At 46.0% G+C, this 17,810-nt stretch overlaps 2 protein-coding genes across 9 annotated transcripts in view; one reads left to right on the top strand and one right to left on the bottom strand.

The window, feature by feature from the left end:
* Window positions 1-2: 2 nt before the first annotated feature.
* On the bottom strand, window positions 3-14,021 carry ITGB1BP1 (integrin subunit beta 1 binding protein 1). Of its 7 annotated transcripts, XM_074393834.1 has the most exons (9): window positions 13,853-14,012; window positions 10,159-10,269; window positions 8,753-8,859; window positions 7,393-7,471; window positions 5,956-6,012; window positions 5,530-5,666; window positions 1,917-2,009; window positions 1,289-1,438; window positions 3-723 (listed from the first exon to the last, which is right to left on the bottom strand). In XM_074393834.1, exons 3-9 carry the CDS (start codon window positions 8,822-8,824, stop codon window positions 652-654), a joined length of 660 nt encoding a protein of 219 aa, XP_074249935.1. In that variant the 5' UTR covers window positions 8,825-8,859; window positions 10,159-10,269; window positions 13,853-14,012; the 3' UTR covers window positions 3-651. The 7 variants fall into 7 exon arrangements, with proteins under 7 accessions (XP_074249935.1, XP_074249933.1, XP_074249945.1 ...); XM_074393832.1 differs by lacking the exon at window positions 10,159-10,269; XM_074393844.1 differs by lacking the exons at window positions 10,159-10,269; window positions 13,853-14,012 and adding an exon at window positions 13,286-13,371.
* A 77-nt stretch (window positions 14,022-14,098) lies between these two features.
* The window catches only part of CPSF3 (cleavage and polyadenylation specific factor 3), a 52,762-nt gene continuing 49,050 nt past the window's right edge, over window positions 14,099-17,810 (top strand). The window contains exon 1 of one of the 2 annotated variants that reach the window (XM_039479332.2): window positions 14,099-14,303. In XM_039479332.2, coding sequence (XP_039335266.1) covers window positions 14,254-14,303 — 50 coding nt within the window. In that variant the 5' untranslated portion in view covers window positions 14,099-14,253. Of the gene's footprint in view, window positions 14,304-14,332; window positions 17,420-17,810 lie in introns of those variants that run through there. The other variant, XM_039479339.2, reaches the window with a different exon arrangement.

The raw sequence follows: 17,810 nt of genomic DNA on the forward strand, positions 1-17,810 counted from the left end.
CATGGTTTTATTTTTAATGTTTTTAATCTTTAAAGTTTTGTATATTGACAGCCCTTTTTTTAAAAAAAAAGGTACCATATCACTGTACGTGTGATCCTTTACATACTACTTAAGCATGAGCAGTAATCTTTTAAGGTTCTGTTAACTCTAAGAGAAGCACTGTGGTTTGCCAGCATGTCACCTTGACTGGGACACTTACGAAAACCTACTCTATGTGTCTTACGTTGGCAATGTCACTGTTCCAAACCAACATGAATCCAGGTCCCCAGTCCACACCTCTGCCGGACAGAGGTCCATGCCAGTGAGACCACATCACTGGGAAGCCGCTACTGCACACGCCATCAGTCTTCCTCAGGCCCTCAGTGGGCCTCTGTGACGCCTAGGGGTCTGTGACACTTAGGTTAAGCTTATTTGAATTAGAAAAAGACAAATGAGGCTTTTTATCCCAGAAAGTAGATGATTTCATGGAGAGTTAACTCACCGTGTAATGTGACACATTTTAATAAACAAATGATCAGCATTTTACACAATGCATTTTCTTCAGAAAATCCAGAGCAAGGGATGACTTCATTATTTCCCTAACGGTTCAGTATTGCAGATTGAAAACAACTGAAGTTTCAGATGAAGTTGACTTCCACCTGATGGCAGGATTCAGGGTTTCTCAGATGTTAATACAGAGTCAAAAGCAGTGGATAAAACCTTGCAAATGGCTTGTGCTTGTTCCTACATTACATGAAAAGATATAGTAAGAGTAGCATTCATCGATCTCTTCCTGAACTTAATTTGGCTAGCAGAGGCTTGCACCTGACCCTCTTAAGACCTCTCCTAAGCCTATAATCAACAGTTTTGGAAAGTCAACAACACATGCCTGCCTGGGTCACTGGAACCCATCCTGTGAGCTTCCCTGCACGTGGGCCCTTTCTGCCCTCCTTGAGAGAAGAGCAAACAGCTACTACAGCCTGAGAAGGCTGATCATGCAGTCTAGGAGGGCAACAACATTCAGAAATGGAGGGAACCTTTAGCCCCTAGAGGATACACTTTTCCTCAGTTGCTTTGTTTGCCTTAAACCTTTAAATCCAGGCACGAGTGCTGCCACTGGCCCTAACAGAAATAGTTCACAAACCTGCACTAAGTCTGGCCAGCCGGCTGACCTTGGCTCTGCTAACTATCCCTAGGCCAGATGCTCCATCTAGAAGGGATTGTATTTCTCCAGCCGTCAAAAACAGTCCCTGGGTTTTGCGACCTGATGAACCCAAAGTTTCAGAGTAACAAAGTAACAGAGTCTCACCAAGCTGTTGCACTGATAAACCCACAGGCTGTATTCTTCATTGCTTGCATCTGTGGTCTTCAGAGCCAGTAAACTTTTTCCTGCCCCCAGACCATCATCGTAACACACCATCCGGATTATTAAGTAGAGAGCATGCCTGTGCAAAACATCCTGCAGAAGTCAGGAAAGATTCCAGCAGATCAGAACTCTTTTAACTGTTAGTCCTATGACACACCCTCCCAGACAGAGTGAGGCTTTAAACAGCATATCCACAGGTTTCCCACTCCAGGGATGTTCCCATATGCTGTTGTTGGGCCACTGCCCTGCAGGATCATGCCTTCCTACTTAAATCCTACAAGACAGGAGTGGAGGGATCTAAACTGACCATCCCAGTGTCTGTGCCCACCTTCCGAGCTGACACCTGCTCTTAATTGACCTTAGTTGAAAATGCATTTGGAGCCATCATTTTTGGGGGTTGGGGGGCTGGTTGCATGTACCCTCGCAACATAAGAGAGAAAGGAGGTCCCTACTCACCCTAAGAAATTGGTCAGGTTTAAGACCACCAGGAATGTTTACAAACCAATCACTGCAAACAGGAAATCCCTATTATCCAAAACACATTTTTTTCTTAACAAATTATATTACTTACATATTGATCTGATGTTGATACTTTTATGCCATACTTGGAAACTCCCATAATAAATTCTTCCTCCGGAGGAACAAAAGGCAACTTTCCATCTTGCTTTAAAGTAAAAATAAATTACATGATAAAGATTAAAATTATGTTATAGTCTTAAGTCTGACTAGTCAGTTTTAGTATCTGGCTATCACAAGCCCAAACCCTTTAAAGAATGTGGGGTACCAGTCTTACCAAGAGGAAGAAATCATCACCCAAGGAGGAAACAGTTAATGACCCCAAAGAGGCAGGCAACAGAAGCGTCTCCAAGAAAGAGAGGAAATTCTCCAAAGAGGAGCCAGTCAGCAGGGGACCTGAAGAGGCTGCCGGCAGTAACAGCAGCTCCAAGAAGAAGAAAACGTTCCAAAAAGCAGCCCAGGAAGATTAGAATGCAAATGGACATTCTCTGGGAGGCGGGGCGTACTACGGCCCACGGTGACATTTCCTACCCTGTGTCCTGTTTCCCACTAAAAACAAATTCACACATTAAAAAAAAGAATGTGGGGTACACACGTTAGCCAGGAAAGAGTTTCTCTCCACAGAGGCAGAAGAAACATTTCCCCCATTAAAAAAAAAATTTTAATTTTTAAAAAATTATTTTTGAGACAGAGTGTCACTCTGTCACCCAGGCTATAGTACAGTGGCATGATCTCAGCTCATTGCAATGTCTGCCTCCTGGGTTCAAGCACATCCAGCTAGTTTTTGTATTTTCAGTAGAGATGGGGTTTCACCATGTTGGCCACGCTGGTCTTGAACTCCTGACCTCAAGCGATCCACCCACCACAGCCTCCCAAAGTGCTGGGATTACGGACATAAGCCACTATGCCCAGCCGAGTTCTCTCTTATTGGCAATTTAGATTACTGATGTTGTCCTTCAGATAGGTATCTTCCTTTACTTTCATAAAGACATGACACTTCATTTCTGGTTTTTCTGAGGGGGACAGTCTCAATTCTGTCACCCAGGCTGGAGTGCAGTGGTACAATGATGGTTCACTGCAACCTTGACCTCCTTGGCTCAAGGAATCCCCCGCCTCAGCCTTCTGAGTATGTGAGACTACCTGTGCGCAACACCACACCCAGCTGATTTTTTAAAAATGTTTTGTAGGGATGGGGGTCTTGTCCAAGCTGGTTTTTCATTTTGTTTTGTTTTGTTTGAGACAGTCTCACTGCATCACCCAGGGCTGGAGTGCAGCGGCGCAATCTTGGCTCACTGCAACCTCTGCTTCCTGAGTTCAAGCGAGTGTTGAACCTTAGCCTCCCAGGTAGCTGGGACTATAGGTGCATGCCACCACGCCCAGCTAATTTTTGTATTTTTGGTAGAGGGGTTTCACCATGTTGGCCAGGCTAGTCTTGATCTCCTGGCCTCAAGTGATCTGCCCACCTCGGCCTCGCAAAGTGCTGGGATTACAGGTATGAGCCACTGTGCTCAGCAATTTAAAAAATCTTTTGGAGAAACAAGGTTTTGCTGTTTCCCAGGCTGGTTTCAAACTCCTGGGTTCAAGTGATATCCTCCCTCCTCCCAGCTCTGCCTCCCAAAGTCTTGGGATTACACACGTGAGCCACCATGCCCTGCCATGTTCTATTTCATGTTCTTGTTTTCCATGACTTAAGAGTTTACACATTCTTAAGATTAACTACTACTCTAAACAGATGACAGAATCATTCTATTGCAGTAATATCCCTCTGTTAATGAGCACATAAAAAAGTAATTTCACGGGGCCGGGTGCGGTGGCTCAAGCCTGTAATCCCAGCACTTTGGGAGGCCGAGGTGGGTGGATCACGAGGTCAAAAGATCGAGACCATCCTGGTCAACATGGTGAAACCCCGTCTCTACTAAAAATACAAAAAATTAGCTGGGCATGGTGGCGGGTGCCTGTAATCCCAGCTACTCAGGAGGCTGAGGCAGAAGAATTGCTTGAACCCAGGAGGCGGAGGTTGCGGTGAGCTGAGATTGCGCCACTGCACTCCAGCCTGGGTAACAAGAGTGAAACTCTGTCTCAAAAAAAAAAAAAAAAGTAATTTCATTTTCTAGAAACTCCAGAGGCAATTTACTTTTTTTTCTTATTACTGAATTAACTAAGTCTTTTGGCTCATCTACTTGCACCATTGGCAAGGGTACAGATTTTATAACATTTCATGCTTATATACCTTATACTTTTGATTTATCTTAATGTTCATTCTTAATTTTCCTTCATGATGATTACTTTTTATCGAGAAGATAAAAAGTAATCTTTTTGAAACCCACCTCACCTCAATTCTTGTTGGAAACCTCGAATGAATAAACATATATGTTTGGTTGACATCATTATGAATTAGATTATTCAGACACAGAACTGGTCTGATAGTGGTATGTAAGGTTTAGCCAGATTATTTTACAAGAACATATGGAATATAACCAATCACTGCAATCAGCTCTTCATTTAAATAGGATCGATCAGCCCCATGGAAAAGAATTAATAGGCCGGGCACGGTGGCTCATACCTGTAATCCCAGCACTTTGGGAAGCTGAGGTGGGTGGATCACTTGAGGTCAGGAATTTGCCACCAGCCTGGACAACCTGTCTCTACTAAAATACAAAAAAATTAGCCAGGCGTGGCAGCATGTGCCTGTAGTCCCAGCTACTCAGGAGGCTGAGGCAGGAGAACTGCTTGAACCTGGGAGGCAGAGGTTGCAGTGAGCTGAGATTGCACCACTGCACTCCAGCCTGGGTGACAGAGTGAGACGCCACCTCAAAAAAAGAAAAAAAAAATTAATAAAAGTACTGTGGGCTTGGTGTGGTGGCTCACACCTGTAATCCCAGCACTTTAGGAGGCTGAGGCGTGTGGATCACCTGAGGTCAGGAGTTTGAAACCAGCCAGACCAACATGGAGAAACCCTGTCTCTACTAAAAATACAAAATTAGCCAGGCATGGTGGCACATGCCTGTAATCCCAGCTACTCAGGAGGCTGAGGCAGGAGAATCGCTTGAACCCGGGAGGCAGAGGTTGCAGTGAGCCGAGATTGCACCACTGCACTCCAGCCTAGGCAACAAGAGCAAACCTCCATCTCAAAAAAAAAAAAAAAAAAAAAGTACTGTGTTTGAAGGAAGGAACAGCACAGCGCCAGTGCTTCTCTGCCACTCAGAGCTCACACACACCTGCAGTGGTGATTGGGGCAGGAGGGCTTCCGGTTCAGAGCAAGGGGAGCGGCACCCAGGGGACCCGAAGAGTGAGCACCTTGCCCCAAAGCCACGAGTTGGCTCCCCAGATTCTCATAACCAGAGAGTTATGAATTTTTTTTTTTTTTTTTTGAGACGGAGTTTCACTCTTGTTACCCAGGCTGGAGTGCAATGGCGCGATCTCGGCTCACCGCAACCTCCGCCTCCTGGGTTCAGGCAATTCTCCTGCCTCAGCCTCCTGAGTAGCTGGGATTACAGGCACGCGCCACCATGCCCAGCTGATTTTTTGTATTTTTAGTAGAGACGGGGTTTCACCATGTTGACCAGGATGGTCTCGATCTCTCGACCTCGTGATCCACCCGCCTCGGCCTCCCAAAGTGCTGGGATTACAGGCTTGAGCCACCGCACCCGGCCCTTTTTTTTTTTTACCTGAGCAACATCTATATAATTTATCAGGTCCAAGGGTCCTTCGAGACCTTTTCCCTCAGAGAGTTTCAGTTTTTCAATGGCACCAACATATTTTATTCGAAATTCTGCACAGGTATCTGAATTGCTGTTGCTTTGTCCTAAAGATGAAAGAAAAGTTGTAAGACTTCAGAAGAAATATTTGCATTACAGGGTATCCTCAGTCCCTTCCCAAATAAAAATCAGACTGTCATTAGAACACAACCACTAACTACAAATTTTATAATACAAAATATTTTTATGTAATGGGGTAGAACTTAAAATTTCACTAACCTTTTCCTCAGTGACTCATGGTATACTAAATATATTATTCAAAGGTCTCAATAGGAATAAACATTAATCCTCACTTCAAAACAAACAGTAAAGAAAAGGTCACTACATAATGATTACCTTTACGGTGAATGATAATTATTTTTGGTTCCTTCTCCCTCTTCACCATTTTTTCCCCTGTAGAGACAGGGTTTCACTTCCTTGCCCAGGCTGGTCTTGAACTCTTGAGTTCAAGTGATTCTCCCACCTCAGCCCCTGGAATTACAGGCATGGGCCACTGCGCCTGGCCTACCATGTTAGCTTTCTTTCCTCATTCAGGAAGCCCACTCTTCCTCTACCATTCAATCAGAAAAGACCACAGAGTTTTTCTTTTTAATGTCGATGGAACCCCAGGCAGGAAGTCTCTTAACATGACAGCAATGGTTGAAGAACTCTGTGTGTGCCACTAAGTCTAGCCAATATAAAAATTACTACAAACGACTTATCATCTCAACCAGGTTAAGGAACTACTATATGATTACTTTTAAGTTATGTAATAAAAAGATGCTCACATCTTTAATAATTGTAAAAGCATCTGGCAGTAAAGGCAATGGACTTAACACCACAACATTCTCTGCCACAGATTCCCTAGTACAGGGTCCTGAATGGAGAAAGAGGAATTCAGACAACAATACAAATATATTTCCAGTTAGTCACCAGCTACTTAGGGAGCTTGGGTTAGATTTCTTTTTTTTTTGAGATGGAGTCTCCCACCATTGCCCAGGCTGGAGTGCAGTGGTACGATTCTCGACTCACTGCAACCTCCGCCTCCAGGTTCAAGCGATTCTCCTGCCTCAGCCTCCTGAGTAGCTGGGATTACAAGTGTGTGTCACCACGCCCAGCTAATTTTTTGTATTTTTAGTAGAGATGGTTTCACCATGTTGGCCAGGCTGGTCTGGAACTCCTGACCTCAGGTGATCCACCCACCTCAGCCTTCCAGAGTGCTGGGATTACAGGCGTGTGCCACACGCCTGGCCTATTTCTAAGGATCTACTAATTTAAGGCAACTGCATACATATCTGCGAGGGTCTGGGACAGATGCTCCCCTTAATTATTTGTGTTCGTGGTGGTCGTGAGCTGGTGAATCTCTGGGTTCCCTGGGGTAAATGAATGGCTCCTTAGCCCTTTAATCATCAAGACATTTGTCCTATTCCCCATAAACGTTAAGTCCAACAGAATTCAACTTCTGCCACCCCATTTCTTTTATTTTTTAATTTTTGTGGGTACATAGTAGGTGTATGTATTTATTTCCACCCCAATGCTTAAAAAACTATTTTGAAACTTCCAGTTTGCCCATGTGCCCGTGCCAATCTCCAAAGGCTATGTGGTTTTCACCAAGCGCACCATAACCTCAACCCACGTCCCACCAAATCTTGGTCCACTTCTGCACTCGTCAAAAGTGGCAAAGGAGAGGAATAAAGCCACAAATACTGAAGCGCTCATTGTGCTACCCTAGGAAAACTACATGAACATAAATGAAAAGCAACAGACAATAAATGATCTAACCCTTTTATGTACCTGAGCTTTTGGTGGAATCTGTGTCGAGGCTGGCCACAGTGCTGGATCGTGAAAGACCCCCAAGGCTAGAATCTACAGACTGAGAAACAGAAAAACAAGTAAACAAAAATCCTACACAGAAGCAGCTTTGTCTTCTCGGAAGTCCTCTAAACCATTCAAATTATTTATCAGAGTTGAGCTGACACACACAAAATCACATCAATTATTCAGGCATATCATCTGTGACAGATTTTTCTTAAGACAAACTTTGTAACAAACTTAAAAAAAAAAATCACATAATCTCAACTGTTCGTTTGTCCCATGACATAACACTGAATAAATGCGGTGGCAATATTCTTTGTCTAAATCCAAGCCATTACCACCACCTCCTTACAAGATGCCTTCTATGAATATTCTTGTGAACATCTATGCCTTGCTTTCACATTAGTTCCTCTGAACCCAAAACAAACCCTGTGCAGAAAGCCAGGCAAGGACCATTATCCCTGCTTAATAAAAGAGACTGAGATGTGTGGTGACTTCGCCAAGGTCACATCCAGTAAATGTCTCCCATCTCAAAACTAGCTCTCTAATCCTAGGTCTCTGGTCCAGGGCTTCTGCAATTATTCTGACTAGTATCTGGCCTGCAGCAGGAATTCAGAGGCTCTCTGGCAGGGCAGAGTAGACTGTTATGTGAACTATCACAAAAAAAAAACAAACAAAAACCATGTGACTCAGGTCCCGTGAGACCTCACCTCAAAATCTCTCCAGAACCTGAGGTTCTGACCCACCTTAGCCTCCCAAAATGCTGGGATTACAGGTGTGAGTCACCGTGCCCGGCTCTATGTTTATACTCTTTATTGAAAAATAAATTATCTGTCAGTCAACAAGAAATCACTTTATTCTTTGAGACAAAAGTTGCCAGTTAAATAGCTCCTCAAAGGTTTGTTTTGCATGAATTAAATCCATGCTTACCTTCCAACAGCATTCAAAGTCTCTGGTATACAGGTATCTGCCAATCTCACTCTTAAGTAAAGGTCATTATGCACACCATAAACCCTAGAATTCAAGAGGTCCAGCCCCTTAATGCCTGCAATTTCTATCATTTAAAATGTTTTGAAATCAGTGATTACTTCAATGAGACCATTCATAGGTCATGTCCCATCTAGTTTAATGGATTTAAGAATTTCAGAAAACCTACCAAAACGGTTAAAATTAAACCAGTCACAGAATGCACCTCTAGTGCAAAAAGTAAATGTTAAAACACACCAGGTCTGAAGATTATCAGGAGATCAGCCCATGGTCGGTATCCTCCATACAACACCAGCTAGAAGAAACAAAACTCTCCCTGCTTCTGTTTCTGTTCCAAATTCCATTTCCCTACCTTGCTCTTAGTACTGATTTCACTACTTTGGGAACTGCTACTACTGTGTCGTTTTTTGCCTTTGCGAAACATTTTTCACCACCATTGCTCGATCCAGAGAAGACCCCCTGGAAAACAAATATTGGTTACAGTTACATCAGGAAAGGCAACTTTTTTTTTTTTTTTAAGAGATAGAGTCTCGCTCTTACCCAGGCTGAAATGCAGTGGCACAAACATGGTGGTCTGCAGTGTTGACCTCCTGGGATCAAGTGATCCTCCCACCTGTGCCTCCCAGAGTAGCTTGGACTACAGGCATGTGCCACCACACCCAGCTAATTTCATTTTTTGTGGAGACAGGATCTTGCCATGTTGGCCAGGCTGGTCTCGAACTCCTGCTCTCAGGTGATCCTCCCGCCTTGGCTTCTCAAAGTGCTGGGATTACAGGTATGAGCCACTGCACCCAGCCAGGAAAAGCAACTTTGATATTGGTTACATCAGGAATCCAACATTAAATTACTTCATGCATAATAGAAATAAAAATCGTCTATTCCTTCCAGTTCCATAGGTGTGTTCCTTTTCTATAAAACAAAAAACTTCTACCTTGTATACTATTCCTTTTTCATTCTTTCCTACTAAATTACAAAAAGTTAACCCAAAAAGCAAAAAACACAGAAACCTTCTTGTCCTATATAGAGGTGAGAAAAGCACTTTTCTCAAAAGTATGACATTTCGCCTAGTTCTCAAATTTTCAATTGTCTTACTTCTCTTGAATTGATTCAAGATTTTAGCAAAATATGCTGTGATACATTGGATGTTCAGCCACGATACTGAGATCAGTAACCGTCTCAGCTTCACATTCTATACTTGGCAGGGCTAAGACAGACACACCTCTCAGAAATGTGCATTTTTCTTGAAGTCTTGAAATACCTTTAAGTAAAAGCTGACATAAAGATATTCCCAGAGGCCAGGACTTCACTGCCCCACTGTACTAAAAGCAGGTAAGGAGACGACCTTGCTTCCCAGAGTCTGTGTTACATATTTCTTTTTTTGCAATTAATAATTAATGCCTTGGAAACGTAAGAATCATCCTTGCCAATTGGATAGGAGAGCATATATTATACTTGGCAAATTAACCTCCATGAAGCTACCCAGCTCACAGAACTCCCGGGACATTATACTGTCATAGCCTCACAATAACCTTGTGACGTATTCATTTGCTCTATTGATGCTTTTTAAGGACATACCATCTGCCACACTCTGCAGAGCTCTAAGCTCTCCCTCGAGGGGCTCACAGAGGTGGGTTATAATTTGCCTTTTATAGTTGAGGGAACTGTGACTTGCCTTTCAAGAAGATTTATGAGTAAGATAACCTCACCAGTTTTTACCAAAAACTGTATTCTCCAGAGGGAGCAGGAAAATCTGCTTACTATAGAATTGAACACTATTTGACTGTCTTCAAAGGTCCCACAGACAGCGGTCTGCACAGAGAGATTCCTGTCATTCTGACCTGGACAATGCTTTTCAGAGGAACAATGTACCTGATGAAGGAAAAAGAAGAAATGACTCACACGGCAGTCAATGCCGGCCCCTGCAGCAACCCAAAGATGCTCTGTATTTAGAGACCCCACGCTACGTCCACTTACTAGGGGGTGACCTTAGGCCACTTGCCCAAGTCTGACCCCTGAGCCCAAGCTTTTTAATCAGCCTCATTATTCCATTTATTTCTATATTTTTGCTTTATTTGTGGGGTAGCAGGAAAATCTGATTTATTCATTCATTCCTAGATAGTCCATGAGCACCTACCAGATGTCAAGGACACATCAGTGAACCAAACAGAGAAAGCCCCTGACCTCAGGGAGCCTGTTCTTAGCCAGAGTAGACAGACCAACAAGAAAAACAAACATAACATTTATTATTAGGAAACAGTTGCTATGAGGAAAACTAACTCAAGTTAAGAAGATACAGACTTCTAGAAGGAAGGGGTGGGTATTTTAGAAAGATGCTCTAGATCTTTTTCTGAATGAAGTGAGGGCAGCCATTAATAGCCTGGAGGCAGGCAATGCCATGCAGGTAGAGAGGAGGCCCGAGGGTACAGTCAAGGCCGTCTGGCTAGAATGGGAGCAGGAGGACAGCAATGGGCCAGGACAAAGAGCCACAGAAGGCCAGGCAGGCTGTGATAACAGTGGACTTTGAGTTTCACAGGAAGACTCTGAAGGCTTTTTATTTTTTGCATATCTGCTGTGATCTTCTGGAATGGAATAGAGGCTTTTTTTTTTTTTTTTTTTTGAGACCAAGTCTTGCTCTGTTGCCAAGGTATAATGTACTGGCAAGATCCTGGCTCACTGCAACCTCCACCTCCCAGGTTCAAGCGGTTCTCCTGCCTCAGCCTCCCGAGTAGTTGCGATTGCAGGCACACACCACTACACCCAGCTAATTTTTCTATTTTTAGTAGAGACAGGGTTTCGCCATGTTGGCCAGGATGGTCTTGATCTCGTGACCTCATGATCCGCTGGCCTCAGCCTCCCAAAGTGCCCAGCCACATGGAGGCTTTTAAAAAGCAGTTTAGCCGGGCGCGGTGGCTCAAGCCTGTAATCCCAGCACTTTGGGAGGCCGAGGCGGGTGGATCACGAGGTCAAGAGATCGAGACCATCCTGGTCAACATGGTGAAACCCCGTCTCTACTAAAAATACAAAAAATCAGCTGGGCGTGGTGGCGCGTGCCTGTAATCCCAGTTACTCAGGAGGCTGAGGCAGGAGAATTGCCTGAACCCAGGAGGCGGAGGTTGCGGTGAGCCGAGATCGCGCCATTGCACTCCAGCCTGGGTAACAAGAGCGAAACTCCGTCTCAAAAAAAAAAAAAAAAAAGCAGTTTAGCGACACAATCAGGTATCTTCTGTTTTCTATACAATGACCCTGGCTGCCAGGTAGGAAACTAACTCCAGAGGATAAGAGTAAAAAGAGAGAGATGCTTTGGAAGACTACTGCGGATGATTGTTGCAAAGGAGAACTTTACCAGCGCAGTGGGAGGTTCTTCTCGGTGGGAGGTGGCAGGACAGCCTTATTCCAAGGTCTGCACAAAACTAGATTAACCTAACAGCATAAGAACCATGTTAAAATGTTGGTGTATAGCATATTTAAGCATCTTATACTTAAGTATACACAAATAGATATTTATATATAGGTAACAATTTTAAATATGATTTAAAATTTAAATCAAAACTTAGTTTAAAAACAAAATGTGATTCCACTGTTAGTGGAATCCTGAAGCATCTCCTTAAATCCCTTAACACTGAAGTGGTTGGAAAATCACGACACGCAATGCCTTTGCAACTCCTTGAGGCTTTCTTCCCATCATCAATCCAGGTGCTTAGGGAAAAGCAGCATTTATTAAAGTCTTTGCTACCTGCTGCAATCTTGATGCATGTTCTTAAGGAAATCATTCTTGCCTCAAAATTATTCATGCATCAGAATGAGGCCAATGATCCTGATTGGCACTTGGATGCTCAGCAGGCTCATCAAATGCAAAGATGTCTCAAGCTGAACCCATCATCCTCCCCTCCAGATCTGCCCCTCTCCTCCCCTCTCCTCCGCCTGTCAGGAAATTTTGTTATTGCTGGGGGAAACCAGGAAATCATGAACTCCTTGCTGTCCTTCAGACCCCACATCCAATCTGGCACCAAGACCCACTGAAGACCCGACCTGAAGAGCTCTCTGAGCCAGCTCTCCACCAGCGCCCCCCATGTCACTATAGACCATGAGCATATATACTATCATTTTAGAATCTGATGAATATGATGGATCCTCACCCCATAAAAGTGTGAATGCATACAAAGTTTGGCATGCAATTTAAGGAATTCACAAATCTGAGGATATTTCATGGATAAGGGACCTTGTCCTACTGGATTCCCTACCACTTTAAATCTACCACCACACTGCAGCCAAAACGATTAAAATATCTTGCAAACATAGATCTGATACCTCTAGCCTGCTGACAATCTTTCACTGGTTCTCCAAAGTCAAAGAAAGTCAGCGTTCTTCAGCAGGACACACCAGGTCCTGCAGGACCCCCAGGACCCAGCTCCTAACCACCTTTCCACTTCCATCCTCCAAAACCTGGGCACCGTTAACTGATCTCAGCAAGGCAAAGCTGCTCGTGGTTCTCAGCGCGATGCTCCACGTGCCCCTGACGTGCCGAGCCCGGGACGTCCTTCACCTTTCAGTCACTTGGCTACCTCTTACCTTTCAAGGTCCCTTTCAGGCTGCAGGCCTTCCTGGGACCCTAGGCTGGGCTAAGGGACCCACAGCTTGAGTGTATCCCCTGATCACAGCGCCACGATCCGCTGTGGTCTCTGATCTCCCTCTCCCAGCTGCACCTGGTCAAAGGCGGCGCTCAGTGACTCCTCTCTGCACAGCCACAGCATCTGGCAGAGACGCGCTTACTGAAGCCGAGAACTTTCTGGGGAGGTGACACCCCAAATGCAGTTCCCCTGTACCAAGCGCCTACCACGTGTCAGGCACGGTGCTAAGTGCACAGATCCCTCTCACCCTCACTGACCAGCAAGGCTCCAGGGTAACAGTCCCTTTCCAACGAGGATGCCAAAGTGCCCGAAGAGTCAGTGACCTGCCCAGGGTCACCAGGATAAGGATGGATGGGGCCAAGCTCTGGGCCCAGGGACAGCCGGCTCCAGAGCTCCTCCCAGACGCCAGCCTGCTTAGCACCTGTCTGCCACCGTGATGGAGCACCGGCCACGTGCCGGGTGCGGAGGATGTGACAGCGAAGGGGACAGACAACCCCGATCCTGCTCAGCTGGAGGCGGCCGAAGCGGGGCAGAGGAAGAGGCAGGGAAACGGCCCGCGCTGCCCGCTTTGCCTGCCCTCGGGGCCGACGGCGGCTCGGGAAGCTGCGGTCCACGACGCCGACGACCGACCCGCGGGTCCAGGCTCCTCCCGCGCGCCCACACAGCGCGGCCCCGCCCGGAACCCAGCCGGTGCCCCGCATCTCTCCTCCGCCCTTCCCGCGGCCCCACCCATCCGTCCCTGCAATCTGCGCCGCTCTCGGGGCCGTGTTCCCGCCAGGCCTCCGCGAGCTCGGCCCCAGGCGGGACGAGGGCCCGGCGCTCACCTCGCGGCCGCGAGCCCATCCCCGGGCTGCGGACTTCGGGGTCCGAGTTGGAGCGCCGCAACCTTCGGCGCCCGGGCAGCTACTCCCGTTCTCGCTCCAGCGCCAGCTTTTCCAGCGCTCTTGCCCACGTCCGTCGGGCCCCGCCTCCGAAACTATGCGCAGGCGCAGTTCTGACGTCCCGCCCCCGGTTCCCGGACCCCGAGTGGTGGGAAGCCTCGCGAGCCGCGTACCCCGACCGGAAGTCGAGGGGAGGAGTCTAATGCCGCGGGCTCTGGAGTGACGGAAGTTGTGTTCTTGGTGGATGGGGTTCTTCCCTCTGAATTGGGCCCTGGCTGTGCTTCTAATTTAAGAAGACGCCGGCGACCTGTTCCTCATCCCCACTTCGCCCTCACACTTTTGGGATGTCTGCGATTCCTGCTGAGGAGAGCGACCAGCTGCTGATCCGACCCCTGTAAGGGACCAGGGAGGGAGGGAAGGAAGCCACGGGCTGCGAGAGGCACGAGGGGTAACCGGAGACTTTGGCCTCCTCCGTCGCCCCAGCTCCCACCTACCCCGGCAGCCGGCCCTTGGTCCGCGCTTGCAGGCCAGGCTTCTCCGGCTCCAGGGGTTGGAGGACCATTGATCGGAAGGGGCCTGCTAGAGTGAACGGGATTTTGCTTGTTGATCAGTTTCAGGGGAGGGTATGTTGGAGTCGGAGGAAAAAAAAAGTTTACAGGGCCACCGGTCGCTCTCATACACGCTAAAAAGGTTGTCATTTAGCACTAGCACGGATCTTTGCGCGTCAGGGGAAGCCGTGAGGGAGCCGGTGACGCCGATGGCCGGCAGGATGAGAGGAGGACCTGAATGAGGCTACAGCGGTGCAAGGAAGGACTAAGCGTGTTTCTTAACACCAGGGCTTGACATGTGCCAGGAAGTTATTAGGGACTTGCTATGAGTTTCGATCTTCTCAGCTCAGGCGCTAGTAGAATAAGAAAGGTGTAAAGCTGGAGAGGAGAGGGGAAAGTGCAGGGGGCATTAGGGACAAAAACTCAGCCCTCGACTGTCCATAAGGAGGGTGGCCTTTCAGTGGACATGGCCTTCATCAGTCGGGAATGCTGCTGAAGGAGAGATGCAAATGTAGAGAACTCGTATCCCTACAGATGAGCATTTCGAATCCACAGCGTGTTTATTGTTAGATATTAGTTGCCACAACATGAATATACATTTTCCAAAAGGTAGAAAGTATCTTTACACATTCATTCAGTAAGGCTTCATTGAGCACCTGATTGAGTCTTTCCTTCTGCGTAGTTCACACCTGTCATCTCTTCCTGTGATGCGCAAACACTAAGTGTCAAGCACCACACATGGGGATACAGATGCAACAGAGGGCCCTGTTAATTGCTCTCGCCCTTTTGAAGAGAATTACAGTGCACAACGGGAAGTATTGGAGAGATACTTTGGAATAATAGGAGACCATTACTTTGGAGTTAGACCTGAAGTTCATTATCTGCTTGACCACTTACTAGGACAGCAACCTCACTGAGCCCGTTTTCTTTTATGGAAATAAGAGAAAACTTGGATGAGTAAAGATCGTAGTAGATGCTTTGTAAATAACAGCTAATCTAAGAGCTAAGGTAGACACTGCACTGAACACTGAAAGTATGGAAAACGGATTTCTGACAGATTGAGGGGAAAAGGATACCTCATGCATCCTGAAAAATGTGATGCTTGAGCTGAGTCCTAAAGAATGAGGAGGAGTTAAAGAGTGGGGGCCAGGATGTTCTAGGCAGTGGAAGTGGCACACGGGGAAGTGAGAGTGGGCTGGGCACGGTGGCTCATGCCTGTAATCCCAGCACTTTGGGAGTCCAAGGCGGGTGGATCACCTGAGGTCGGGAATTCGAGACCAGCCTGACCAACATGGAGAAACCCCGTCTCTGCCAAAAATACAAAATTAGCCGTGCATGGTGGTGCATGTCTGTAATCCCAGCAACTTGCGAGGCTGTGGCAGGAGAAACTTTGAACCTGGGGTTTGGAAGTTGTGATGAGCGGAGATCCCGCCATTGCACTCCAGCCTGGGCAACCAGAGTGAAACTCCATCTCAACCAAAGAAAAAAAAAAAAGAAAAGAAAGCGAGAGTGGTCACAACCTGTGACCAGATCCTTCATGGCTGTAGCTGAAGAGTTAGCAGATGAGGCGACAGGTAGTCAAGGCCCAGTTTAGAAAGCACCTTATATACGTAGTAAGGAGTTTGTACCTTTATCAAGTCAGTTAAAGGAAACCAACAAAGGATATCAAGCAAGCATGGATATTGTGGGAATTATGGTTTAGGAAAATCACTCCTAGCAGCAGTGTAGATATTAGTTGGCACAACATGAATATACATGAAGATGAATAAAAGGATGGATTGAGTAGAGCGGATCCACTAAGATGTGATTGAAAGATTCAAGTCCAAGTGATGAGAGCCTATAGTGAGTGCAGTGAGTGGCCATGGTTGGAAAGAAATGAGTGTGAGAGAGTGCACAAATGAAATTGCCAGGATTTTGTGGCAGATCAGAGGTATCTGAAACGATGATTGTTGGGAGGGAAGGCCGGGAAGAGAGGATGTTATGACTCAGATTCCTAGGTCTGGCAGCTGAGAAAGGGTCGTTCTATTCACTCAAGCAGTGTAAGAGGTGGGGCAACTTGTAAATTTGGGAGTTCAGTTGTTTTGTAACAACTTTATTGAGATACAAGTTACATACCATGCACCTAATTTAAAGAGTATAATTCAGTCGTCCCTAACATAGAATTATACAACCATCACCTCTCTCTAATTCCAGAACATTTTCATCACTCCCAAAAGAAATTGTATTCATTAGCAGTCATAGACAATCCCCACTACCTCTCCGGCCCTAAGCAACCACTAATCTACTTCTATATCGACTTGTCTATTCTGGACATTTTGTGTAAGTGCATCCATATAATACATGGTCTTTTGTCTCTGGCATCTTTCATTTAGGATAGTATTTCCAGGTCCATAATTTAGGAGTTTTATTCATTCAGTAAGTATTTTTTGTGATTTACTGCATGTCAGCTGCCATAGCAATACAGCAGTGAACACGATAGACAATGCCTGTGTTCTTAGAAAGCTTTCATTTAGTAGCCTGAAACAAACCATGAGTAGATACAATAACTTCATGTAGTTTTAAGTATTAAGATAACATGATGCTGGGTTGTGGCTTGCTGTGAAGGGCAAATTAGATGAGATAGTCAAGGGAAAGTATCTGAGAAGGTGACATTGGAACTGAGACCCAAATGATACAAAGGAGCCAATCACGTCAATATCTGAAGACAGAGCATTCCAGGAAGAAAGTGCACAAAGTACAGGGCATGTGGTGAAAACTAGTTTGGCATACTGAATATGAAGTCCCTGGGAGAGATCCTAGTAGAGATTCTTAGTGTCACGTGTATATATTAAAGGTCTAGAATTCAGAAAAACAATCTGGGTTACAAATACAGGCTTGGAAGTCCTTAGCGAGTAAGAAAGATGAGAATGAAGATTGAAAAGTGGGCCAAGGAGAGAACCCTTGGAATATCAGCATTTAAAGGGTAGTCAGAGGTGGCTGAATATGTGAAGGAAACAGGAAAACCAGCAAGACAGGATGAGACTATCAGGTCAAAGAAGCCAAGGGAGAGGTGCTTGAGGAAGGAGCAAGCACTCCTGCCTAGGAGTGACAAAGGCTGCCTAGAGAACGAGACAGGCTGACACCTATAGTTCCAGCTACTCTGGAGGCTGAGGCAAGAGGATCACTTGAGCCCAGGGGTTGGAGGCCAGACTGAGCAACATAGGGGAACCTTACCTCTCAAAAAAAAAAAAAAAAAGTGAAATGACTACTGAGCAGCAAGGACAGTTTCAGAAAGGTGACTGGTAAAAGCCAGAGGATGATGAATTGAGGAGCGAGTGGAAGGTGAGGATGTATAGGTAGAGGGTCCGCTGCCC

The sequence above is a fragment of the Saimiri boliviensis genome, chromosome 1, assembly GCF_048565385.1.
Source record: "Saimiri boliviensis isolate mSaiBol1 chromosome 1, mSaiBol1.pri, whole genome shotgun sequence".
Taxonomy (NCBI): Eukaryota; Metazoa; Chordata; class Mammalia; order Primates; family Cebidae; genus Saimiri; species Saimiri boliviensis.